The sequence below is a fragment of the Platalea leucorodia genome, assembly GCF_965183815.1.
Source record: "Platalea leucorodia genome assembly, chromosome: 1".
Classification (NCBI taxonomy): domain Eukaryota; kingdom Metazoa; phylum Chordata; class Aves; order Pelecaniformes; family Threskiornithidae; genus Platalea; species Platalea leucorodia.
In genome coordinates this window covers 79,466,825-79,494,819 of record NC_138823.1, presented here as the reverse complement: position 1 = coordinate 79,494,819, position 27,995 = coordinate 79,466,825, and the positions used below count along the sequence as shown (strand labels likewise).

General features: G+C 42.9%; 2 protein-coding genes across 2 annotated transcripts; both read left to right on the top strand.

Moving 5' to 3' along the window:
* Positions 1-1,045: 1,045 nt before the first annotated feature.
* On the top strand, positions 1,046-6,405 carry LOC309588383 (carboxymethylenebutenolidase homolog; the record flags this gene model as incomplete). Its single annotated transcript, XM_082307610.1, has 5 exons — positions 1,046-1,251; positions 1,917-2,024; positions 3,914-4,056; positions 4,463-4,554; positions 6,226-6,405. 5 exons carry the CDS (start codon positions 1,046-1,048, stop codon positions 6,403-6,405), a joined length of 729 nt encoding a protein of 242 aa, XP_082163736.1.
* A 1,436-nt stretch (positions 6,406-7,841) lies between these two features.
* On the top strand, positions 7,842-22,947 carry LOC309591046 (carboxymethylenebutenolidase homolog; the record flags this gene model as incomplete). Its single annotated transcript, XM_082312787.1, has 6 exons — positions 7,842-7,874; positions 14,169-14,391; positions 17,095-17,202; positions 20,794-20,936; positions 22,004-22,095; positions 22,768-22,947. Exons 2-6 carry the CDS (start codon positions 14,177-14,179, stop codon positions 22,945-22,947), a joined length of 738 nt encoding a protein of 245 aa, XP_082168913.1. The 5' UTR covers positions 7,842-7,874; positions 14,169-14,176.
* Between the last annotated feature and the right edge of the window lie 5,048 nt (positions 22,948-27,995).

Here is a 27,995-nt window from a genome sequence, read left to right as displayed (position 1 = left end):
CAACGCAAACAGAAATAATAGGCTGATGTAGAAATGATGACGCGGAGATGGTCATAATGTATATGCGGGTGTGTGTACTGCACCCCCAAGGACAGTTTCAAAGTCAGTACATGGCTAGGAAATGCTGCTATTAACACTGCCCCTGCAGACTTAATTGGATTCCTTGTATAGATGAATTATAACACTACTTTTAATTACAGGATCACATTCTACTTTTTGCACAGAGTCCTTTCCAAGCTGCTGACACAGAGAGTCAGCACAACTTTTGACTTTAATCTCTCTAGCACAGCTACTGGCTCATTGTTTGTATTTGCTATTTTTGGAGAAGGGACAAAACCAAATACTCTCACATATTTTGAATGAGATTTGCATGTCTGCTTGTTTTCTTACCATCCCTTTCAAGGGCACATGGGCCCAAGGCATTGGAATCTAATTTACAAATTTGTGCTGCAGTCCTTCACCAACTGCGCCTGACACATCGGCTCCCAGAACAGCTGTGATGCTGCTGCCGAAAGCACAGATGAGCTAGCAGGCGCCAGCACTGAGAGAAGCACCGAACACTGTACTTTTCTGTAGCAGTTGAGTGCTGTGGTCCTTACCCATCACATAATTCGGAGAACCCAGCATGGGATTCCCCATGAAGACGCGAGTGACGGGCCCATGCCTGGGGAGAGAGTGACATCTGAAGCCATACTGCTTCACACCAGTGCTGACAGAGTGGCACGGGAGCAAAACAAATGTGACATGAGAGCCAGAACTGACATGTGCACGTTGTTTGTAATTTTATAACTCTGCTTTTGGTATTTCTTTTCCTTCTCAGCTTAATAACACATAATGGACTAAGAGCCATTCTGCACTGGAACATTGCATTTGCTTTTTTCTACTTTCTCCTTTCAGACAAGGATGTCAATGTTATTTACAGAAATTATTGAACTACTTTCTGCAGATTGTATTTGCCTTTATTTGCCCTTAATAATTTGTGTTAACAAATTATTTTGACTTTCTTGCTCTCTCTTTTTTTTTTTTTCTTTTTTTAGGTTTCCACATGGCTGATCCTTTCCTATATAATACTGGAGAAAGATCTCACTATGGGTGCCTTGGACATGAAGTACAAATTGAGCACATCAAGGCATATGTTTGTAGACCATCTTTTTTCACAGACAAAGCTGTGATTGTGATTCATGATATATTTGGATGGCTGTTCCCAGACATCAGATACATAGTCGATTTGATTGCAGGTCATGGATACATGTAAGCAACTGTCTTTCCTCTCTTCCTCTTAAATGCACTGATAGATCACCAGGCCCAAAGCTAAGCATGGCGTTTGATGTTTCCCATACACATAGGGCAACCATACCATTTCAGTCTGAGCGAATAAAAATGCAAAGGGACAAAATATTCCCATGAGGCCACCAAAGCTACTAAAATTGACCCATCAAAAATGGCTACCTGAGCACAAAGCCACAAGGAGAGTCATGAAGTGCCAGTGTTTGTGCTTATGTGGCAGCGTGGCTGATTAAAAGATAAACATTGGTATCTATCTTTAAGCTGTATAAGCTTTTCAGAACCAAATCGTTTGAACAGTTGCTTTAGCTTTTACTAGCAGAGAGAGATATATGTGTTTATACAGAATCAGGAGGGTTGGTTAATCCCTTTACTTTTGTATTAAGTATGTTTAAGGAAATAATAAGAGTTTATTTGTGGGTTTGTTTTTTTGTTTTTTTTTTTTTTTTTGCATAGAAAGACATATACTTTTAGCTCTGCTGATTGCCAGAACAGGATGAGTAGAATATGATTCAGATAGTAACCATGTAGATGTGTACTCTGGAGTAGAAAAGACATTAGGAGACATTTAGACATCCACAGATTCTCCCCACCTGGACATGAAAGTTGACTTGATTCCATGTCTCACACAGAACCATCTGCCCAGACTTCTTCAAGGGGACAGACCCCTGGAAAACTACTGATCACTGGGCTGACTTTGCTGACTGGATGAAAGATCATGATCCTGTGAAAGTAGACAAGTAAGATGCATATTTGTACTGGAACTTTAAAAAGCATCCAGCAAATGAGGGGAATTCGTATGAAATGTTAAAAGGGGCAGCTCACAGCAGGGCAAGCTGTCTGCACGCACACAAGTGCTTATTCTGGGTGGTTCTGCTGCGGTTCTGGGTGGTTCTGTCTTGGCTGGGATTTGGAAGGGATCATCTGCTCCATCCATCATTCTGCTTATTGTCCCTATCTGGTTTTCCTGGGCCCTTTTCTATGTCATACTGGCTGCACAGGCTCATAGCCAGTGTTTCACAGGCTAGGACATACCCACCACCCTCACCCACAAGCGCTGATTCTGCCTCCGGTTTATCAAGATAGGAAGAAAACTCTTCCACAAGTGCTCACGTTATCTGCCCGTTGTCACTTGACCATCTTGCTTTCTGCCTTGTAGATAATGATAGGTGCAGATGATATTCTCCTGAGCAGCACTAGATCAAAATTGGCAAGACTGCCCAAAACCTAAGATACATCTCATCAACTATACTGTTTTTCTCGATGTGAATAGAGCGCCCACTTATCTGTAGAGCCTAGCAGTGCCTGTAGCAAGGCTTGCCTGAATTACGGGAGGCATTACTGTTTCTTCAGCATCTATCACCACAGCCTAAAACTTCAGAAGATGATACTGAGGCAGTGACACCCTACTACTCAGCTATCATCTGTAAGCCACAAGTATTCTTCTGACCCTTTCAAGAGGTCCCAGTGGTCACAGCCTAACTTCAACATCTCTCAGCAAAGCTTCTGACCATATAGTTGCAGAAGCTGTGACCGAATTTTTTGAAAAGACAAATGACTAAACCTGTAAAAAATCCTACTCCAAAGAGTGCGCAGATATGTGGGTACTGTCTTAAACAATTAAGACCTCAAGGACGTGCCTGTGCTGTCTCTTGATGGTTCACTTGTAGCTGCCCTCGAGGTCAGATCCGTTGCTCTTTCAGACCAGAAAGAATGCAACACACCCATGACTTAGTACCCTTCCAAACAAATAAAATCTGAGAGAGCTCATCCATTCACAGCGCACACACTACAGGCCTAGGACACGATCTCCTGATTGTGTCACTCTCGTACTGCTTTTTTGTCAGCCTAACCAAACCTGTGATGACCATACTAATGTGCAAAATCTTTGAAAATATAGTTATTAGTATATGCGGTCTGCATTTAAAATTAATGTAAAACTCTGTAGATAATAAAGAAGATAAAACTATTGAGACTTAAGGAGTTAGCAATTAAAAAAAAAAAATTGACCTGCTCTGGCCTACGTTAAAAACAATTTGCATATTTTTTGCATTATACCTCATGCAATACTTGCTTTTTTAAACATTATAGTTACTGACAGTTTAATTTTGAATAATTGCTACTTTAGTATAGTATTATTGCATGTGGGCTTGGTAGGATATTTTAATATTAACTCATGCAACAGGAATAGCATACTCAAGATAAATCTTTATCTAAATAGGTGGACTCCATAGAGATAGCACAGTGAAGCTTATCTATTCCTACAATCCATAATGCAAGGTGTTGTTCTACTTGCAGATATGTCTTGTCTTTAGTTGACCTGTCCTAGACAAAGTGATTCAATTAAAAATTTGCTTCTTTTGAAAACAAAGGAGCAGGTCACAATTCAGGTAAGTATTTAACTACCTACACCTGTACTTCCCTAAACTAGGAGCAGAGATGTTAACTCCTGTTTAAGAATAGAAGCCACTGCTCTATGCTGAAATGTGTTTTTTAAGTATTCTCTGTTTTAAATGATCGGGGGCGCAGACGCAGAAAGTGTCATGTATCTCTTTTAATTTACTTCTTAAATTGTCAAGTATTGATTCTGCAATAGATTCCTTAGTTTACTTTTGTTTATATGTCTTAGGGAAGCTGATGTTGTCTTGAAGTATCTAAAGGAACAATGCGATGCAAAGAAGATTGGTATCGTTGGGTTTTCCTGGGGTGGAATGGCAGTACATCACTTGATGCTGAAAAATCCTCAATTAACCGCTGGGGTGTCCCTCTATGGTAGTGTAGAACACATAAAAACTTACATGGGTTCACATGACTATGCGTAGTTTGTAAGTCTAGTTATTGCTTTGTAACAAGTTCTGTAAATACTCAACTCAGAGGTGAGTTGCAGATTTTAATTATGGTTATTGCAGCAATATGCTATATTGGTATAAAAATTTAAGAATACTCTAAACCAGAAAAAATTGCTTCCTTTTGCACAGTAATTTTAATTGTTTTTAGTGCTTGGGGAGTGGGGAAATATATTTTCCAAATGCTTTTTTCTCCATCCAAATAGAAACTGTCCTGATCTAAAAAATGTACGTAATGAGTAAACCTAAACAGAAATTTTGTCGTTTAATTTGCCATTTATCTTGCAAGAACGTTAACCTCACTAACAGACTGTTTCTCAAAAACATTATAGGAATAATTAGGGACTCTGAAGAAAGATACAATTTACTAAATCCCACGTTTTTCATTTTTGGTGAGAAAGACCACACTATTTCTTATGATCAGGTAAGCTGTGGTACTGGAAATGTTTTTTCTTTTCCCACAGTTCTTTTATCCCACACAGAAATCCTAGCTTGTCAGAAACCATTTTCAGATACGAAAACTCAGACAGGCTGGATTGTTTTGCTTGTATTTCAACTTCCCCCATATCTTGCTTAGGTTATTCAAAACTGCTTTTTTGAGGTGAGAAATGCAGTAAAGACCAGTCACCGGTCTCTGAGTGGCTGGACAAGCAGTGTGTGAAACTAGGCAGGGAGATCCAACTGGGATGGGCCTAACATCTCAAAAACTTGGATACTGCTGCTATGGTTGAGAGAACAGGTAGTTAAACCACTGGATTTGGACTTTGAAAGGAAAAAATAATTTCAGCCTGGTAACTGAACTTTCTGATGATGTGGACCAATGACCAATTGCTTTTGATACAAGAAGACAAAATGAACTGTGTCAGAAGAGTGGGCGTGAATTTTAATTAAGATGATGACAACTTGCAGACTCTGTTTTGACTCCTGGCTGCCATCTATATTCTGATATAGCCCCTACTGTAAGCGTACCTGAGAGGCTGGGTAAATGTATGGGTAGGAAACTGGTGCCCTCTTCTGTGCATAACTTCTTTCTCTTCAGTGACAAGGGTAACACACCACCCCTAGCACAGGTGGTTTTGTAGGAGTAGGGTCTCACTGGGCAACTGGCAGCATGCTCTGGGAATGCAGAAGCCAATTGGTATTTCCTGCTGTTATTCAGCATGCTGCTCTGTACTCAAATATGCGTCTCCTCTGCACAGAAGAACAAATTCTTCACTCCCTGTCCCCTTTTTATGGTGAAAGTGTCTTTTTCCCAGGGGCACAATTTTCATAAATACATTTTTTCCATCATGTGTTACATACTGAAACCATACCTTTTTCTCCTGAAGCTTTCTCTCTGAGCTACCTGTGCAGATTGTGTAAGAAAAATTCCTGCGTTTAAAAAAAAATAAATCCTCAAAATTTTTCTCTGCACTGAGCAATAAAGGGCTCTGTGGAAAAAAAAAAAAGTGAACATGAAATAAATTACAGTCCTGTCTCTAATCTGCACAATGGGTAGAATTAAGCTTGCAGGGGCAAAGTAAGTGTTCATTGTCCTATTTTCTGACTTTTTAATGGAAATGAGCACAAAAATGTGTCTACACATGTATACAGGTACATAATCACACGATTAGTACTCTCTGTGTGAATATGTGTGTACTTATCACAAGATTGTGCAGGAGCGGCGTCTTTTTGTTATACGGTAAACTAAAAAAAAAAAACCCTGTGTTTTCTTAAACTCTGTTACTAAGCCTATCAAAATATTTTGGACTGAGAGTCACTGAGGTTTAGGGAACGTGTTCTCTCAAGATCAGAGCTTAAAATTAGGTTACAAGCCATATTAAGTCTCTGAATAGAAGTGCACCAGTTCCTTTATGGCAGTGAGATTTACCAAATCATCTCTGCAATAACTGTTGAGGTTCTCAGAGTCACCTAGATTTTTTAAAAATGTTTCAGTCTTGCATCACAAAGAGGCATTTTCTCATCCGTTGAGCAACAGAACCTGCTTCAAGTGTGACAGTCGAGAAAAGACAAAGATGTTGTGATATAAGAAATGGAAAGTTTGGCAAACTGAAAAAAAAGCTGCAATATAATGGAAGAATGCTTTCTTTTACAGATCACTTTACTGGAGGAGAAGTTAAAACAGTACTGTAAAGTTGCATATAAAATTAAAGTTTATCCTGGACAAGTTCATGGGTTTGCACAGTTGAAGCCAGAAGATATGAAACCTGCTGATAAGCCTTATATTGAAGAAGCTAGAAAGGATATGATTGATTGGATCAAAATGTTTATTTGACAAAAGCATAAAGTAACACTAGGCTTCAAGATCAGTATTTGATTTAATTAAATTTTAGAGATGAAAATGGTAAAGCGAAAACATCTGGTTTTGAAAATTGTCACAAACAAAAGTAGGAACAACTTAATTTATAGTTCTTAATTATTTTTTTACAAGATTTAAACAAGATTGTGAAATCAAAGTTGGACTAAAGGATGATTAGGCATTAAAAGCTGATTGAATTTATCTTGCATTGTATTTGCTTCATTATTCTGCATTATGGTATCAATAGTAATGATATTGTTTACCCATTTGTCTATGGTAGTGAGCATGACTTCATCCTGATGCAAAGAAAATTTTTTTTTTTGTATTTTTTTATTTCATTGCCTTGGTAATGACTTGGCAACTCGTGTTTACTCAAAGATCCTTTTCATTTTCTACAACATCTGCAGTTTCTCACACTATTGCCTTGTTAATGTAGCCATAAATCAAGGCTAGCTATCTGCTTGGATATTACTTTCCCTTTGGTGCCAGGAATGTTTGACAGTTTCACACATTGCTATCCTATCAGCCTAATGATAGGGTCATGGTATGCCGGTTGTCTGCATACCTCAACAGACCGGCTATGTTAAACAATACTGATGTGAGGGAGAGAAGTTAGGATGTTAGAGGCACGGTACAAACTGTGCGTGGCTCAGCTCCCTGGTCCACCACTCCATACCTGCGTGGCCAGTCAGTATCTGCGTGGCACGTCTGTCTTTGCCTTTTGGGCAGCTGTATCGATGGAGGTATGGCTATAGACATGGTGATGGTGGACGTTCAGTAGTCAGAATGAAACTTGAAGTGGAAAATATAAGCCTTGTGCTATAGCCAAGGGAGGCGCCCTGTTGTGAGCACAGGGGTATCATCTCCAGCGGCGACCTTCCTGCTGGGGTGCCGCGCTTCCGCAAAGCTGGCAACAGCAGCCCCACGCTCCGCAACCAAGCGTCCTGCTCCACACGCCGGCCTGCTGAAATAAATTTCCTCTGACACCGGGACAGGAGGATAAAAGAAAAAGATGTGGGTTTTTTTCTCAAGTGCCTCCCTGGATGTGCTCTGTGACTCTAGACCAGGTTTCAGGCGGTACTGGGGGAGCTCGAGAAGCGCTACCAATCCCCCGCCATCACCTTTTTCACTTGCAGGCCTCGCCTCCCCCAGAGGCCGGGGCAGGCGCCCCGGCGCTCCCTGCCGGCAGCCCCTAGCTCCCGAGGGGCCGGCAGCGCAGCGCAGCCCTCCCCTCCCAGCGCCGCCGGTACCGCTCCCCGCCGGTACCGCTCCGGAGGGTCCGCCGTGACCCGGGAGCGTGAGGCCGCGCGGCGCCCGGCGGGGCAGAGGCGCCTGCGGGCGGGCACCGCCTGCGGCCAGGAGCCCTCCCCGCCCCGGATGCCGGCAGCCGCCCCCGCCCTTTGCGCGCCTGGCGCCGAGCGGGCGAGAGGCCGCGGGCGCGACCGGTAACGGCTGCGCCCTGCGGGGTGGGGGAGCCGCCGGCGGCTTGGGCCCCGCTGGACGAGAGGGGCGCCGGAACGCGGGGGCGAGGCGGGCGGGGCCTGCGGCTGCCGGCCGCGGGGCGAGGCGAGGCCAGGCCAGGCCGGGGACTCGGGGCGGCCGGGCCGGGAGGCTGAGGGGATCCCGGGCTGCTGCCGGCTTCGCGGGGTGCAGGGTCGGTGGAGGGGGCCCTGTCAGGAGGGCGTAGGGGAAGGCGACGAGGCAGCAGGCCTTAGGGGCGGCGCTGGGCTGGGAGGAGGGGAGGGCGTTTCACAGCCAAGCTGCCTGGCAGAAAAGGACCTGGGGGTGTTGGTTGACAGCCGCCTGAACATGAGCCAGCAGTGTGCTCCGGTGGCCAAGAGGGCCAATGGTATCTTGGCTTGTATCAGGAATGGTGTGGCCAGCAGGAGCAGGGAGGTGATAGTGCCCCTGTACTCAGCACTGGTGAGGCCGCACCTCGAGTCCTGTGTTCAGTTTTGGCCCCTCACTACAAGAAGGACATCGAGGTGCTGGAGCGTGTCCAGAGAAGGGCAACGAAGTTGGTGAAAGGTCTGGAGCACAAGTCTTGTGAGGAGTGGCTGAGGGAACTGGGGTTGTTTAGTTTGGAGAAGAGGAGGCTGAGGGGAGACCTTATTGCTCTCTACAACTACCTAAAAGGAGGCTGTAGCGAGGTGGGGGTCGGTCTCTTCTCCCTAGTAACGAGTGATAGGACGAGAGGAAACGTCCTCAAGCTGCACCAGGGGAGGTTTAGGTTGGATATTAGGAAAAACTTCTTCACTGAAAGGGTGGTCAGGCACTGGAACAGGCTGCCCAGGGAAGTGGTTGAGTCTCCATCCCTGGAGGTATTTAAAGAACGGATAGATGTGGTGCTCGGGGACATGGTATAGATGGACTTGGCAGTGCTAGGTTAATGGTTGGACTCGATGATCTTAAGGGTCTTTTCCAGCCTTGACGATTCTATGATTCTATGATCTCCCTCGGTGGAGAGTTTCAGAACCCCTCAGGGTGAAGCCTTGAGTGGCACAGCCTGGCATAGAAGGTGACCTGGCCCAGAGCGGGAGATTGGATGAGGTGACTTCCAGGGGCCCCTTCAACCCCAAACCTCCTCTGACCCCCAAAACCCCCGTGCCGACTGGCTGCTTTCTGTGTGATAACCCAAGTCTGTGTTAGCCCATGTCCCCCCAGATGGCCATACCACGTCACTAGCTGTGTCTTGTGTAGCCAAACGCCCGGGTCCTGGTCCTGCAGCGTTCCCGCGTACCCCAAGGAGAGCTCCGGGCCCTTGGCACCGCTCCCGTCCCTGCGTGCCTTCGTGACCTCAGAAAAATCCGCCGGGTATTGTGGGTTTGTGAAGGCAGCACCGTATGTAACATCATTTTTGTAAGAGATGAGGGGCAAGCGTGATGACGTTTTTGCTAATCAGAAAAATATAAATTTGAGGGAGCTGGGAAAGCAGTGTCTGCTGTAGTTGGTCCTGAACTGAAAAACGCCAGTTGCGATTTTGGTGTTAAAAACCTATTTGAAGTGGGCTAGAAGCATGCATTGCACGCACAACAGCTTTCTCCTGTTTGTTTTCCTAAATACTACACGGCTTCTTAAAAACAAGCACTCAGTGGGGAGCCTCCTTAGATGAAGCTAACGAGCTGGGTGTTGTAGCTGTGGGATAGCATGTGTGGGATGCGGCTGCAGGTTGTGTAAACAGCTTTTATAGAAGAGGTGTGAAAGCCTGCCCGCACTCTTCTGCAAACGTGCTGAGCCCTGGGTCGTCAGGGCTGGCCCAGGGCGTCCCCAGCCATGCTGGGTATCCAGGCTTTCCGGCCATTCACAGCACGTAGTCACAGGCGCCACGGCTCCTGGGGCCCCTGGTAATATTGTTCCCAGGTTTGGTTGGTTGACCGTGGTGGTGGCGGATGCCCTGACATCATCCCGGTTCATTCCCCTCTGCCCTCATCCGCCTCCTCAGTGCACAGGTAAAGAGTTTGCAGGCAGTGTGTAAATTTTTCTCCAGGTCTTTAAAAGCTGTATTGAGGCAGGATTCGTCACACCTGCAGAAAGGGGAGGATGGTTTGCCTCAGGAGAAAGAAGGAAGGCCTTTTCTGCGCATAACCCCTAGCTGCTCAGCCTTGACATAACTCAAGTTTAGGCGAAGATCTTGCAGATGCAGATCCCTGTCATAGGTAGCTTTTTAGTACTGCATCAGAAGCACTGTGTTTAACAGCTTTGCAGCCATCCTGGCTCCAGGAGATGTCCACAAGATGGGGCCCCTCTCCTTGATTGTCATGAAGAAGGCTTTCAGGGGGTTTGGCTCTAATTACAATAATCAGCACTCTGAATGGTGTCTGTCAAATGCTGCGGTAATGATACACCACTGTCGGAGGAAACCTGGCTTCCTTGTAAGTGGGAAGCTGTAGCGAGCAAAGCTGCTGAATGTTGTCTCTGCGTGCAGCAAGGCACTGTAGCCTGCTGGGTTATGGTGCAAGGTGGAATGTCACCTCCGTGTTAGGACTCTGGAGTTATTCAGAGGGAGCCCTCGTTGTGATACAACATCGTCACACCCTGTGTTTTATTTTGCACTACTGAATGTTTATCAGTTTATCTCCTGTACATGGCAAAATCAGATTGCCTTGGGATATCGTTAAAACTTGATAAGCCAATGAGTTGGAAGAAGCATGATTTAAATTGTACCCTGAGGGTATTCTGTTTATGCTTGCTCATCATAAGATCTTTTTTCTCATACAAACAAATATAAATAGAGGTATACTGAGCTGCTTAAGAGAGTTTTAACTGTGACAAACAGTATTAGTTCCAAAACGCTGAGTTAATCTCCTTGCAATTCTCTGTTATTTAAACTTGATTGGCTGAATAGTGCAAAATCACATTAAAATGACTCAGCAAACTGAAACTCAATTGAGAGGGGACGCATCTTAAGCAACCCAAATATATATCACTGAAGAAATAGCATTCGAAGAACAGCAACTAGTAAATCTGAACTTCTGCCATCCAAGCGTCACCAGCGCTCATTAAAGGTAGGAGAAGCCTCTGTTACAGTATAGACTCTTGTGGAGACCTTTTTTTGCAGTTTCGTGTCTGGCACTCCTATCACTTGAGGTTCAGAGCTCGCTGGATGAGAAGACGGGGAGTTGCCCCCTTGATGGCATGCATAGAGGAAGCAGGAAAAGGGCTGATGAGGTGTTTCTGAGCCAATGGGAAGAATAAATAGAGAGATGAAGGAGAAGGCGCAGAAGTGTTTCAAACTAGAGCTGTTTTGAGTCTTGTTACCTATTTCCGCGTTGATGCTGTAGCCGCAGGCTCACCACTGTGGGTGGGAGAACAGCACAGATGCTGTTGTGCTGTGGCCGCAATATGAGAAGTTCACAGATCAGACTCTCTGCCTAAACTGGGTCTTACCAAAATTGTTTTAGCACTGGATTTTATTTTATAGAGGAGGCTTATGTGGTAGCCTAAATCTTGAAACTGGGAAGGGTGAATTAAGGCAATGGAAATGCCAGATCTGGGCTGCAACTATGTCGTGTGTAGGCTTGATGAAATGTGACAAAGTGTCTAAAACTGTGAGACTATAAAGTATGGTGAGTAATTGTTTGTAAAAAAGGCAAGGCATGCAGTATTTTAAAGTTGTGGTGAAATTCACACTTCATAAAGCTTTGAAATAAAAGTCAAAAGAGATGGCGATGCAGCTGATTTCTTAGGTGGAGATCAAACCTGAGTAGTTGATACGTTAAGAGTCTTCATGTGTCTCGGCCACAGACAAGTTTGAACTTTATTTCATTTGATGTTTCACAGATGCAAAGAGCTGATCTCACCTACAAGTGCAAAGAGCTGATCTAAACCGGAAACACAATCAGATTCCTAAACTAACAACCTTCTGCTCATTAAATTTGTGGTGATTGAATTACATATAGGTGAAAATTAGAATTGAGTTAATAAGCAACTTTTAAAATCCTGGGTTCCTGCAAGTTTTTATTTAAATGTATTTTAGCTGTACCAGATAAATTCTGCGGGAAGAAAAAAGTGTTTTGTTCATGGTCTGCTCAACACCTCTATTAATCCCTTCTGTGAACTATTCTTACGTACTTTCGAAAATCTGCACCCATGTCAGTTTAATTAGTATTTTTTACCAAGCATTCACTCTGTTCAAAGAAAGGTGATGCTGTGAATTTTGGCATGTTTGTAGGGATAAACTCAGCAGTACAAGACGATTTACTCCTCTCTGTGAATAACTTGTAAACATTCTTCAAGTCATTACATTTTTAAAATCATTATTGATGCAGCATGTTGTTTTTGTATATTAAACCTTGGCAATACTGTTATTTTTGTTTAAACACAGCTTGTGTTTTAACATGTATTTTTTAAACAGATTTATTTTAAAAGAAACAAGTCTTTTACTTAAATAGAAATCAATTTTTGTCGGCTTACCGCTCAGATGAGCTGCTTGTGAATGAAAACAGTTGGCAAGCAGGATGGAAGGAGGGTTGTTCTAAGTCTGGTCAGTTACACAGAGTGTGCTTGAAGTCTCATGCCTTTGCTTTGCCTGAGATTTGGAGAAGGTACTTCTGCCTCATCGCAATGCTGGCAAAGCTGCAGTCAGTCTAGCTGGCAAGTGATGCTCCAGCTGCATCTTTTGGAGATCATGTGGTGACCGATTGCAGAAGGTCAGGAGAGGAGCTTTGTTCAAAAAGGGCACTGCTGACAGATGTCCTTAAGGGGGACAGTTCTTGGGGCTGGGAACCTCTCCGTGTGTCACCGCAAAGCGCGTTGTCCTGTGAAGAGAGCTTAACTGGTGTAAAGAGGCAGGATTTGGAGTAATATGTTTTGTTGTTCACTGTGTTTTCTTGTTTTGTTTTTGATACCGTTTTCCATGTTACACACATTTGTAGCAGAGAAATTGAAGGGGGGAGGGAGTATTGGAAGTGTATTGAAGGTCTTATTTGACATCTGTTGGAATTAGTTAGAATATCTAGAAGGGGATAAATGGTTAAGATATATTCCTAACAAAAAAATAGTAAAGAATTGAAGGGTGCATTTGACTTTTATTGTCAGCATGCTGCAGTTCACTTTAGTAAGGGGACCAGCCAGGCCAAGGAATATTGCTCCAGTGCATGCATTTACATGGGAGGAGAGACTCGCTCTTGTTAATAAGCAAACAGTGCCATTTGGATCAGTTAAGAGTGGCGGCAGAGCTAGGTTAAACAGCTTCTCAGACGCGGGTAGAAAAAAGGCTCTGTGTGTGACTACCTACTGCTTGGTGGAGGGGTAAGAGTAAGGGGCGCCAAAAGTTAGATGGGTTTAAAAAGATGCTACAGTGGCCTATCTCCAGTTGAAAGGATCAAGAAATTAAACTGAGCTTGAGGGATTCTTCTGAGAAGACCTCTTAGGTCATAAACTCTTTGGAAACCTTCCTTCACTTGAGGAGAAATGGAGTAGTTTCCAGTTTGTCCTTTAAAATGTATACCTCTAGAGAAGTCATGCGTCTGTGATGTATGAGGATATGTTATACGCACAACACTGGTGTATGTCTCTGTATTCCTCTGACCGCTCTCAGTTTGGATTACATAGTGTGTAACTCCCAGAGAAAACCCTCTTCTGGTTTACCTTCTTCGAGTTGATTTATTAGAACTTTTAGAGATGCCAGTTAGCGATGGTTCCCTCGGAAAGGGCTGTATGCAGCAGGGGATACAAGGGACCACCAAAGTGCATGTAGGCAAAAGCAGCAGCCCTGGATTCCCCATGGAGCAGGGGAAAGGGGACATGCACAATGAAAACTTGAAGGGAAAAAGTAAGAAAAGTAGCACACTGACAGTGGGGTCTCACAGGAGTCACAGCAAGAGGTTACCAGGTGCCAGCCTGTGAGGAGGAGCTGTAAGACCACATGAGAGGAGTGGTTATGAAGCACAGTGTATGGGGGCATCACATGGAAGCGCAGTTACCACATGCAGGATTGCTCCAGGCACAAAGCTGGGAATGGTGGACTGACATAAACCCTTCTTCTGGCCTTATCACACTCTTGGGTTATGCTGACTGACCTGGAATTCGTGAATATTTATGGAAACCAGAGAGGGCTGGTGTCAAGAGCTTGTTTACATCAAACACCTGGATCTCTCACTTCTAACCTTGCAGCATCAAGAGGGTGTTACTGGGTGTCTGGAGGGGACTGTGGGGACTGCATGAAGATTATGACCCATAATCACAGTTGTTACTGCAAATAAATTATATTACTGTTTGTCCTTTTTGCTTTCCTGCAGATTCCTAGATGGCTAATGAATCGAGGCCCTGCCCGTGTGGTATTGGAGACAGGTCGGGCTATGAGGGTTGTGGGCAGGAGGTGCAAGTTGGGCACATCAAGGCGTACGTTTGCAAACCACCTGCTGGCACAGACAAAGCTGTGATTGTGATTCACGATATATTTGGATGGCAGCTCCCAAACACCAGATACATGGCTGATATGCTTGCGGCTAATGGATACATGTAAGAAATCTTTTCTTCTCCAAGAAATCCCACTCTATGATTTCTAGCCTTACGTTAGAACTGTTATTCCCATACATGAGAGGAAACTATTACCAGGGCAGTTTCAGTGGTATATTTCCATAATACAAAACCACAAAGGAACATTGCTGTGAAACGTTGCAGAGTACAGCATGCTTTCTTCATACTTTGCTGTTTACAGAAGAAGTGACTGCACACATACAATGCATGGAATGTTGAAAACACGATGCAGGAAAAAGTGATTCTGATAATTTTCCCAACAATGTGAGATGGCTTCAAAAAATAGTGTGTTCTGGAACACAAATGTGTATTCTGTTTTTAGAAATCTTTTTAAAATAAACAGTCATTCAAGCTAAATTATATGATGGGATTTTAAAAAATTGTCATCAGCAGAAATATGAATGAATGTCATTCAATATCATATTAGAAATATATGTGCATATGAATGATTCATATGCGCACATGGGGTGTTAAATACAATTCCCTTCCCCCCTGCGAGTCTTTCACACTCATTTTCAGTGCCCTATAGCAGTTAAATTTCAAAATGCAGCAACATCTTGCAATAACTGGATATGCTGCAAGGTACTCCATTTGCATTATACGTTACAAACATTCATATAGGGTTGGGACTGGCCTGCAGTTTCAAAAAGCAAACCTCCGCTTAATTCTATAGTGGGCTAGTTTTGAGAGATGGTGCCTTTAATGCTCTCAGCCTATGGAGCATGAGGGAAGTCAGGCATCAGCAGACAGTTGCCACGTGGCTGAGATCTGTCTGTGGAGCTGAAAGGAGCTCTATGTCTCTGTGAGGTAAAGATACTATCTCTGTGGGATTAGGGTTTTCTGATACACTGGAACAATGAATTGGTCTATAGTCTGCTCCTTGCTACTGTCTTTCCTGAGGACCTGACATCCCCTCTTCTGCTCCATGATTGGAAGTATGTTTGTCTTGTGACCAAATGCAATCATTCTCAACATGAGACTGGGTGTACACCTTTCGTGCTGTGCAGGATACTGGCAAATTGCTAGTATGACAGTGTGCTTCCTTATTACAGTAAGAGTCCACTCAGCCAAAAGTACCCAGTGTCTGATGAATTGGTATTTCTCCATGCTACCTTACTTCCTGTAATTTTTCCCTGTGATTCATGCCGTGTTGTACTTCTTTTCGTCATGCCTTCTTTCCCTCCACCTGTACTGCTAATAGCGCAGTGGTTAAGGGAAGAAGGCTGGTGTTTCCATTGCTCTAGGCAGGAGGAGAGCCGAGAGTTTTCAGGCAGCAGTGTCTGAATGAAGAGAGGCCGTGTGTGTCTTCCCTGATTGCTTCAAGATGGTGCTGAACTGGTGCACCAATGTTTATTGAGAGGAAAATAGCTGGATTTTTCCTAGTGCAGTAAGGGATGAGGAGCTATGAAAGCTATATTTCAGAAACCACATTAAGACTGATGGCTTGTAGTGTCTTATCAGGCTAATTTGAGTGGGGAAGAACCTGTTCTTGTACATGGGCTTGGGAAGGTTCACTTTCAGAGCAATACGTAGCCTTTCTGACAGGTACTTATCCAAAGGCTGTGCAATTTTGCCCATACCTTTCCAAACACAAGTATGCTGTGGATGTCACTGTTTTTTTCACAGAAATGATCAAGCACAGTAAAAAAAAAAAAATGCTTGCAACATACTTTGGTCTGCTTTAGGCCAAACTGATCCGGTCATTTCACCATGATCATTGAGATACATACTGTGTGTCTGAAGAGGGAGAGAGCCAAAGGCATTTAATAAGTGAAAGCTGACAGCAGTTTCCCAGGGATCCCATTGCTTCCCTGTGGGCTGGGCTTGGGAGAACACACAGCAGCGTCTGGGGGTGACCTAGTGATGGCAGCCTCCAGAGTCCCTGCTTGTTTCCTTCTGCATGACGAGACTGTAGCGTCCACTGGTGACTGCACCATCACAGCTCTGCTGCGGGTCACGCAACACGTTTCAGCTGGGGTCATCCCGAGCCGGGGTTTGGGCACCCCTGTGATGCAGGAATTCTTTAGTACTGAGTGGACTTTACTGTACTTCCCTTTTTCCAGTCACCAAATGGTGTCTGCAGTAAAACACTTTCTTCCCACGCGTTTTCCCTTCACTTGTTCCTTGCTTTCTCAGTCCATCAGGTGTTTTTATTTTTTTTTCCTAGCTCTTAAGTAAGCCTCATGATGTGCTCTGTAGTAAATAACTATTTTATGTAATTGTCTTTGTTTAAATGGAACCCATTAATGATGGGTTTATGTTAAATGGTATTATGTTGTATGCAGAATCTAAAATTGTTGTAAGCAGGACCTAGTTTGATCATCCTTTACAAGATAATCTATTGCTTTACTGTGCATAGTTCCAAATTATGTACTCAAAGCAGATAAAATACTAGGAATAAAAATATTTATATTTTCCAGATTTGTGTCACAAATCGTATTGTGTGGTTTAGTAATTGAAAAAAGCCTATAGAGATACCTATATGTGTTTTCTAAAGCTCATAGTCATTTCTGTACAATTATGTTAAACACTGATGTTTAAAAACATTACTTTCTCAGGAAAAAGAAATCAAAACAATTTTATGCCTGGATAGAAACTTTCCATGCTATGAAGGGCCAAAAAAATCTCAGTGTGTGATTAATTCATTCAATTTTGATTTTTTTGTGTGTGTGTCTGTGTGTGCAGAGCCATCTGCCCAGACTTTTTTGCAGGAAGAGAAGCTTGGAAGCCTTCTGATGACTGGTCCAAGTTTGATGATTGGCTGAAAACTCGAGATGCCAGGAAAATAAACAAGTAAGATGTCAGGGAGCTGGATATCACATTGCCTGCTGACATCAGATACTGCTTTTTCTTCCCCCTTTTTTTTTTTTTCCTTGAGATTGGATGCAGCTAATCTACCAGTGAAGGTGGCCTTTTTTAATGACTCCTTAGAAGTGGATGGAATCAGTGACTTTTTATTTTGCCTTGAACAGAGTGAAGAGTTTTGTCATCTGATGATGATATCATAGACTGCTAATTATTTTCTCTGCCTCAAAAAGCGTGGTTTAAAAATGACCAGTGACACAAGCAGTGAGAAAGTGTAATTCTCATCTCGAGTCTCACCAAGTGTAACAGACCGATACTTTTAAGATGTTGTACGGAAAGAAGAAAAGAGTTTTTGATTGCGCCGTTGTACTTGCCCACCACGGTGTAACTGGCCCCAGGTGGCTGATGGCTGGATCATCTGTTGTCAGGGCTGGTGGCTCCCTAGGGGACGGGGTGCTGGGAGCCAAGAGGAGTATCAGCTGGCAGTGCCAGGGCCCCGTCCCGTGGTACGCCAGAATGATGGCAGCCAGGGTCAACTGAGGCAGGTCCCAGGTCAAGCTGGGAATGAGGAAGGTGGGGTCAGGGGCAGGTCCGGAGACGTTAACCAGTATCGGATACGGCCCAGTGATCACCAGGCAGGTCTGCAGTGATGTGGCAGGGCCGAGGCCAAGCTGGGAAGTCAGTCTGTGCGTCCGTGATCTGGACAGGCATCTGGGTCAACAGGGCCCATGGCCAGGCACAGGCATGGCTGCGACAGAGCTGGAGCTGTAGCTCAAGCAAGGCTGGGCGGCAGAGCCTCAGCTTAAAAACAAGTCCCATGGAGGCCGGGGTTGTCAGCCCTTGCTGAGGCTGCCCCGCAGCGCTGTCTGGGAGCCTCTCCCCGTGGTCGCTAGAGGGAGGGGAGCAGCCCTTACCTGCACTATCTTTAGGATGACCCTTGGTCCTGGCAGCAAACCCGTGGGGGAGGGAGGAGTGGATGTGTTCAGGGCCCTGAACACAGATTTGGCAGGCAGCCTCTTCTTTTCACTGTGAAGGATTTTTAAGACCGAGTTTGCTGTGATTTGAACTCATAGTGTGTTGGCTGCCTTGAAAAAAAAATGCTAACTTCGGACGACATGAGGCAAGAGTCCTCTGCTAACGCCTTAGTTACACTGCACAGCTATGTAGCAGTGGGACAATAGAGCTGTTTGCTGCTACAACCTTGGAGTCAAACTCTCGGCTTAGCAAAGGCCAAGGGAAAGGTACACGCCTGCATTTACATGCAGACTATATGCTCGTGTAGTTAGTGGGATCAAGGACATCTTCATTAGCTCCTAAAGATGTTGTCATGGCACCGCTGCTGAAGAAACTCTGTTGGTTCCAGTTCTGTCCAGCTGTTGGTGTAACTGCATCCCTTTTCCTGCGTTTTAGGGTAGCTGACTGATAGCTGAATTGTATTCAGCAGTGTCGGCATTTTCTTGATTGCTCAGATTTCCTGGATGCACATCAGCCCAGTTATATTAGAATGTCCTTTGGTTTCTTTAACTCATAATTTCTTTCTAGTAAAGGAGTCTATAATACCTGTTTTAGATTTCTCTTGCGGATTTTGCAACAGACTTTACTGGTGCCTTCCTGAACTATAGCAGTGTTTGCAGCACCTCTTGTTTTGCTCTTTCTTGAGAGAATCTAACAGGTAGCTTAAGGGCTTCTTCCTCTGCCTCAAAGGCAGGTCCAAATTATCATATCTCCTCACAGCAGAAACACAACAGCTCTGGAGAGGAACAGGACTGATTTCTTCAGCATGCTGATAACACCTTGGGACTCTTTTGTTAGCACATGTGTCCTAGGCAGAGCGATAGAAAACTCTGTGACTAAAAGGGATACTGACAGACGGTTTCCCAAATTTACCTCAAAACCAAACAAGATGAAACATGTGAAGGGGGGAGGAAGAATGACAGCTGGAACAGTTGAAATAATAGGCAAGTACCAACTGCTGCTCTTCATTGAAAGGGTTTTGCTAGGGTTTGTAGACCAGGTATGTTCTTGGGCTGTTGAACTCAGGCTGCTACAGGATGCCAAGGTCCTTTGCCAAGCAAAGGTGTTTTCTTCTCTATAACTTGGACTATAATCTTCTGGCCTCTAAATCCTGATGTAGGGGTAGTGCCCTGCAGCCATTTGGCTGTTTGTATGCTAAATGACCCTCATGTCCTCAGTGAAGATGTGTCTGTAGGGACCATTGAGAAACAGAAGCTAGTGCTTCACACGTGAAGCAGTCCTTGAGGAGCACAGCTCAGGCAGTGATCTGTGCCCTGTTGTGGCTTCCAGTTAGCTTTGAATTTAAGCTGTTGGTTAATTTTAACTTGTTACGGTTAGCAAGTAAAGTGTCCTGTTGTTTTAGTCCTGCCCCCGAAGAGATCATGTCTTCCCCTCCCATGTGCAACACTGCCTGAGCATTTATCGGCGAAGACCTGTCAGTGGCAGAGGTGCTCTGCTGCCTTAATAACACAGAAGGAATTTGTTGGCAAGGCAATACTGAGAAGGGGTCAGACTAATCAGAGACCAAACTAACTTCCTGGCACGTGTCTGTCTTGGACTGTTGGGAGTAGCTACGTTGAAGGGTGCTGGGCTTACCTATTTGGTGAGAAGGTTATGGAAGACATAACTGAGTCATTTCCAGAGAGCTCCTGTCTCAGAGGGGTCAGTTGTCGTGGGCACTTTTTAGTTTGGAATCTGTCCCCTCTCTGCTGCAATGGGAGGGAAGGGCTGGGCTCTGCCTGGCATTTCTTACAGGCGATTCACGTTTCAAGTGTTAGCTCTGGTGAAGAAATAATTTTTTGGCACTTAATTTGCTTCTGCGTGTGGTTGTGTGTTGGCAAATAATGTGGTATTTGCAAAGCTGATGTATTGACGGCGTATACAGCTTGCGTGCCCCAGGGGCAAGGAACTGGGGCTGAAAATACAGTTCTGAGGTGATATAAAAGACTTAACTGCTACCTCTCTGCCACCAATACTTTCTCTTTACCGCCTCTGCGTGGTGACACCTGCTTCAGGGGTAAATGGGGGTTTTCAGAATGCAGCATCTGGGCGAGGTGTATTTCAAGCTACATTTTAAATTCTGAAAACACCTACCGTGTTTGTTACATTGACTTCCCTGCAGCAAATATCTCAGATGCTAACTTACAGTTATTGTCAGCATTTTGACTGTCTAATGAATAGTATTCTCTAGGAGGTTTCTATTACTTTTTCTGTCTACATTACAAAGCAAAAATTCCTCCCGCTTCTCAGAGAATTTTAAGCTTTTTTAACTCTTAGGTAGGTGTCAATCATCTGCTTTTCATCCCTTTATGTTTCTGTCGATGTATGTTATTCGTGTTGCGTTTTTATTTAATTCCATTCAGTTCTGTTTTTCCTCTTTCTGATGATTTCAGATTAGCAACCCCTAATATTTGTCTGAAATAATGATTTATTTAAAGTACATGAAAGAAAATGTAGTAGCAGCATGATATGGGGACACTTACATGTATCTCTACATTTTCTTTTCATATTTCAAATACTGGCTTTACTATGGGTGCTTAATTTGCATTTGCTTATATGTTCCAGAGAAGCTGATGCTGTCCTGAAATATCTAAAGGAACAGTGTGGTGCAAAGAAATTAGGTGTCGTTGGTTTTTGCTGGGGTGGTGTTGCTGTATGTCACCTGATGATGACATACCCGGAATTGAAGGCTGGTGTATCTCTCTATGGTAGGTAAATACAAAGATGTAAGACAAGCAGGTACACATGCATATGTATATTGTGTAGCTTAAGTACTTGATCTAGCCTTATTTCTTCAAATCAGGCTGTCAGCTGATGGAGGGAGATAATTTGCGTTGCAACGGTTCAAAGCTGCACCAGGGGAGGTTTAGACTGGACATGAGGAAGCATTTCTTTACCGAGAGGGTGGTCAAACACTGAACAGGCTTCCTAGAGAGGTGGTCGATGCCCCAAGCCTGTCAGTGTTTAAGAGGCATTTGGACAATGCCCTTAACAACATGCTTTAGCTTGGTCAGCCCTGAATTGGTCAGGCAGTTGGACTGGATGATCGTTGTCGATCCCTTCGAAATGAAATATTCTGTTCTGTTCTATTTTCAGCAGAGTAGGAAGGATATTATGTAAAGAAGATGATGGTGAGGATATTTGTTCCTAGTTTCAGAATGGGTCATAGCAGCCATGTCTTAATTTCAGGTCTGGACAGACAGACATATTGTCTTTTGGTCACCTTTCCAGTTTAGCTTCCTTTTCCTGTTTACTACTGTTATGCATGTTGCAGAGCTAGAACTTCACCTGGGAGCAGAGAGTGCTATTTTTTTATCTAGCTACTCTGTAGAGTTAGATTGAGGTTATTTTAACACCAACTTTCCTTTTATGTTCTGTGCAAGAAGCTGGGATAGCTGAGCTGCCCTTTGCTAACATTCTCAGAATGCAAATTTTGATCTACTTACTGAAGCATGAACTTTCCCAGTCAGTTCAAAAGAACTCAAGCTTGTATGTACAGAAGGCGTCTTTCAGGTCTTATTAATTCAGATTATTAATTAATTAATAATTCAGATTAATTCAGATTAATTCAGATTATTAATTCAGATATTGAGTCTGTCTTAGAGTTTTAATCTAGGAGGGTATTCTTCTATCTTGAAAGTAAAGCTAATATTTATGGCTACGTATTGCATGAGACATGAAAACTTTTCACTGCACAAGCAGAGTGCTGTATTTGAATCTGGATTTCACCTTATAAGTCAATTTAATATTTTTTTGTTTCTTTAATGTTTTCTAGGACTAATCAAGGATTCTGATGATATACCCAATCTCCTGAACCCTACATTTTTCATTTTTGCTGAAAAAGATGAATTCATTCCCCTTCATCAAGTATGCTAATAATCTTCATCTTCTTTCATTTCTGCGTGTTTATATTTCAATCCTGAATTGGGAGTCAAAACTCAGCCTCATAATAGTGCTTGAAGGTCAAAAAATAAGCAGAAAAATGGAGCTAGACATAGAAGGGCTAATGTAACCTAGGCAAAGAATGAAAACTAGATTTTTTATTTTTTTTTTTGTCCTTAAAAAAGTATGCCTTGTAACCCAGGTAACAAAGTTTTATCAAAATCCCATTGCTGTTTTGGAGTACTCTACTCTGGGAGCTATCCTTTGCTGTATGACTTTGTTTTCTATTGGTCTTAGGAACCCATAAACGGTGTAGGATATGCCGAATTGCTTCCATAGTTGTCTTGTTAGAAGCTTTTTGTTCAGTTGTAGTGTATTTAAAATTGTCATATTTCACACGTAGGAAATACTTTTTTTATATCCATATCTTTGCAAATTGTTGGACCTGCCTTTCTAGTCTAACACATTTTCTAGACCCTTACTGCAAAGGTGGTTTTTTCTTTGTATAATTTTACTGTTTGTTTTCCCCATATGGAGCTTGGTTATTAGTGTCTAGCATGAGCGATAAATTAGGGAGTTGAACTATGAATAAGCTGAGGACTGGCAGCATGGAATATGGCTATATTAATATAACCAGTACAATGCTCTATATTACAGGTCACCCTGCTGGAGCAGAAGCTAAAGAAGAGTTGTAAAGTCGATTTTGAAGTTAAAATTTATCCTGGACAAACTCATGGTTTTGTACATCGCAGAAGGGAAGATATCAATCCTCAAGATAAGCCTTATATTGAGGAAGGAAGAAAGGATATGATCAACTGGCTGAATAAATACATTTAATAGAAGAGAAAGTAAACTAATTTGTAACACAATTATGTAATACACTGGAGATTTTTGATAACACATTTTAGAAAATGGCAGGGGAAAGTTTGTTGAAATAGAAATTAAAGAAAAAAGCAAACAGAATATTTTAGATGTTTTTTGTCAGTAGTTTCTAATTGATACTTTCATAGTACATTCTTGTCATGGTTTAACCCCGGCCAGCAACTAAGCCGCTCACTCACTCCCCCCCGGTGGGATGGGGGAGAGAATCGGAAGAGTAAAAGTGAGAAAACTCTGGGGTTGAGATAAAGACAGTTTAATAGGTAAAACAAAAGCCGCACATGCAAGCAAAGCAGAACAAGGAATTCATTCACTGCTTCCCATGGGCAGGCAGGCGTTCAGCCATCCCCAGGAAAGCAGGGCTCCATCATGCGTTACAGTGACTTGGGAAGACAAACGCCATCATGCTGAACGTCCCCCCCTTCCTCCTTCTTCCCCCAGCTTTATCTGCTGAGCACGAGGCCATACGGTACGGCGTAGCCCTTGGGCCAGCCTGGGTCAGCCCCCCTGGCTGTGCCCCCTCCCAGCTTCTTGTGCACCGGGCAGGGCATGGGAAGCTGAAAAGTCCTTGACTTGGTGTAAGCACTACTTAGCAACAAACGAAACATCAGTGTGTTATCAACATGATTCTCATCCTAAATCCAAAACACAGCACTATACCAACTACTAGGAAGAAAATGAACTCTGTCATCCCAGCTGAAACCAGGACAGTTCTTTTGAAGAAGTCTCAGATTTCACCTAGCAGTGTCATGTGCTGTGAAATATTCTCCAGTTCCTTGAGAGTTCCTTAATGCTTGAAATAAGTTAGACCAATGGTAAATCAATCTCTTTCTTTGTGTATTATGGCCACTGTTCATCTAAGTTCTGCATAAATCACAAGCCCAAAATTTAGGGACACACATACATTGTTTGGTGAAGCTCATCTTGAGAGACTAGGCTTTTTTGACTTGTACCCTGGTGGCAGATGTGTATTTAACAGGTGACGTAAACGGGCATATCTTGATTCAAAATTTGTGGCTAAGGTTATTCGGATGGGGTACTACTTTCTCAGATTACCTTTGGTTCTGTCAAACTCTGTAGATGATTTCCTGGTCAGTCTAGGAATTCAAAAGTACAATGCAATCTGCAGACAGGGCATTTTAACGTGTGGCTTACAAGCCACGGTTGCTGCTTAAAGAAGAAATGTTACATGGTTTTGCGTAATGTGTCTTGTTAGGTAATTTTTCCATTGATGATACGACAAAAATCTCGGTGTTGCATCAGCTCAAGTCGGTGGCCAGCGGTGGCTGCGTAGGGAATTTCCCCTCTCACTCCACAGCCTGGCAGCCAGCCGTTCAGGGGATTCCTGAGCTGGACGTTGCCACCGGAGCGGTGTGTGGAACGGCCACTGATGGACTGAGCCTCCGTGAATTTGCCAGTCCCTTTTTGAACCTGCTTGAAATGCTGACCTCTAGTGCAGCCTCTGACAGTGACTTCCACAGTTTAATTGTGCCTCATGGGGAGAGAGGCTTGTGTTTGTTAGTTTGACACCAGCTGCCCAGCATCTGCACTTGGTGCTGATACTTCTAATGTTATAAGGAAAAAAAAGAAGAAAAGAATCTATGTTCCTTTTCACCTTCTCAGTGCTCCTGATAGAGACTGCTATGTGATTTAATGGGAAGAAAATGTAATTTAGGAAAGCCTTAATTTTACTAATGACAATCTCCCAAATTAAACTGATATACTATCAGAGAAATATACATTGCAGTGTGTCATTTAAAAATAGTCAATAGTATGTATTAACCGTCTCTCTCTCAATGGGATTTTAATTTCTTTTGCTTTTTCCCATCGATATTTTCCTCCTTTGCATGCTGCTAATGGCCCTCCGTCTTTCCTGTGGGGAGGTCTTCAGAGAATTCTGGCCTGCGACTGCTGATTAGCGGTTGCTTTTCATATGATACCATCTGTATGTAATATATTAATCCAGCTGTTACCTGCCTGATACAGCTCTCACAACACATTTTTCCAGGAGAAGGTGGTAGAGGTCTGGAAGTTTATTCTACCTTAATTACCCCAGTGTAAAACCTGGATAACTCCACATTAGTGGAGTGCCATTAGCATTAGAAGGTTAGCTAATGCGCAAGAGGACGATCAGGTCATATATTTAGAGAACAGCAGTCATTCATAAATACTGAAACGGCGTGTGTACTGTAACACTAACACCGTGACTAAGAAAAAAGAAAAAAACGAAGTGAGATGCAGCATTTGTTTGAAGCGAAAGGGTAGCTACAGGTTACTACAAGTACAGCCAGATCTTCGTGATAAAACGAAGTCACTGAGTAAGAGCTGGAAATGCGAGATCCAAAAGAGGTACGTGTTTATAGCACAGAGCGCAGCCCACTGCAGGTACAGAGGTCATGATGTGTTGAATTATGTTTTGACTTCTAAGTAAAGAAACTGCGTGGATTGCCTAGCAAGGAACACGGAAACAACAGGAAATCAAATTAAAAGCCATTTGATTTCTAAAGTTTAAAGTTAATATTAAGGTAAAGGGCAACAGTCTTACGGATAAGGAAGGATTTCCAGAGGCACGTTCCTGTGACTAAGGCACTGGAAATGTGGTTAAGCAACTCCAGTGGAGAGAAGGTTCTGCAAGCGTTGCTGTCATTTCTCTTTTCCAGGAATGATTTAAACTGCCAGTTTCTCTCTCATTTATTTCACTACTGTTCTTTGAAAGTGCCGTGGAGTGTCTAAGCTCCCTGTGTGCTATAATTTTTTGTTTGTAGTATACAAGTGGGAAAAGCCAAAAAACCAAACCAAAACAAAAGGGTTGGGTTTTGAACCTTATGACTTCACTCTGGAATTCTCTGGTGGGACTTTTTCATTCATTTGACTTTATTTTAGAACTTGCAAATAAATAGCATTGACAAAGTTATTTAGACTATGGGAAAACAGCTTATATATGAGGACTAAATTGTAAGGCCGGTCACTTTCCCGAGGCAAAAGTGTGGTAGACTAATGTGCATTTAGTGCTACTTTTTAAATGTGCCTCTGAGGAAACAGTGAATTTTGGCTTGCTAATATCCTTAGATAAAGCTCTTTAAAGAATAATCCTAATAATCCAATAAAATCAGGAGAATGGGAGGGATGCAAGGATCAGGAAGTCACTTCAATTCAAAAGGAAAAAAAGAAAGTATAAAGCGTCCTGTGATAGCATAAAAATGTATCAGCATTTTAAACAGTTACTATAATGATATGTACTACAAAACCGTTACCTTTTTGCATGTTATTTATTTTCAGTCTGAAAGAGAAAATATTTTTCCTATATAAACTTTGTCTTGTATAGAGCTTTGAAACGATGTCCCTACTTCACTACCTCACCCTGCTGATGACTTCAGGTATGTCTTACCAACGGATGAATAGTCTAAGGAAGTAATAACGACAACGTAATGTTTAAAAGTGATACTGCCCCAACCTTTAAAAACAAAGGAACACCCTTTATAAAAAAAAAAAAAAAGTTTTATCTAAATGAATTGCTCAGCTAAGTCAACATGTTTCCTAAGCCGAAAAGAAAAGACCTCCAGTGCTTAATACCATTTTGTGTAAGTTAAAAAGAAGGTTTGGTACCCAGCTATCGCAGTACTCCTCACAGTAGCACACCCTGCCTACACTGGCAATAAAATGAACGGCTTTAAGAAGAGCGACCTGTCAGCTTTGGGACTCTGCGATACGCAAAGGTAAAGGCAGCGCCTTACGTAACTCTTATTTGAAGAAACCTGATCCTCGCCCTCACCCCTTTCATTTTATGAGTTGGCACTGTCTTTTGGGATCACATTCAGTCGTAACCGTTCACGCTGAGCTCTTGCGACCGGCCTCTGCTATCTCCCACACTTGCTGTGCTACAGGTATGTATGTGTGGGGTTTGGTTGGGTTTTTTAAACTTTCACAGCTTTTCCTCCTGAGAAATGTCAACCAAGGTCATGCTGAGATCTGGCTCAGCATGTTTGGGAGACTTTCATTTTATCTACGTGCTTTTTAAAGAGTGTTTGCTCATTTAAATGCTATCGGGGGCTACTTTCGTCCCTAATTGTTTGAGATGATGGTTCAGGGACTGTTTAGTTTCCCTCCTGGGGTGAAGAAGACCTCTCAGGGGGAGGGCTCAGGAGAGTCTGTTGGAAGTGAAAGAGCCGCACAGCAATGTCTTTATACTGATTGTACGTTCAAGTTTCTGAAAACTAAAGTTATTGTTTGGTCTTCAAATAAATGCTCAAGTGCTTGCAGGTGGAGATGGTGGAACACCAAGGCTGCGGGTTTACAGATCCTCCTGAAAGAACAGCTTTGATGGATGTAAGAGAGGGGGATTAATTTTTAAGGAATGTTTCAGTAGCATTTCAGAAATGGAAAAAGATACTATTTGGATGTAGTGCATACTATGGCAAATGTAGAAACACCAAAATGTTTTGATTACGCTACAAAGCATGCAAGTCTATATGGCTTATAAACCGTACAAGCCAACACTACCCCTTGCAGGCTTGTGTCTGGAGCTCTTTTCCTCAGCTTCTCTATCTGCATCTTCAAATATTTCATGGTTTACATTTTGCTTCACATTTTATCAGATAATGTGAACTATTTGCAATTAAAGCCTTTAAGAATATACTGATGTGTAAAGGGCATTGCGTTTGTGTTTCTGGAGTTCTGAAATATATGTTTCTTTAGTATTCAGTTGCTGGTTTTGTTATATGTTAGTCTAATCAAAAGGAAATAGTTTGTGGATGGAAAATTAGTTATCAACTCTTTTCTATTATATATTTAAACTGTATTTTGTCTTATATGCTCATCTATTAATTCATTTTTTCCTGGTAGACTTATATTAAATTAGAAGTCCTATATGTGAGACTACATGTGGAAAAAAACCATCTATGAGTGGGTGTAGCTTATTTAAAATAAAAGTAGAAGATTAGTATAAATGCATGCCCAGAGTTAAGACAGCTTTCAAATAAGATACACCTTGTCTTGAATTGATCTGT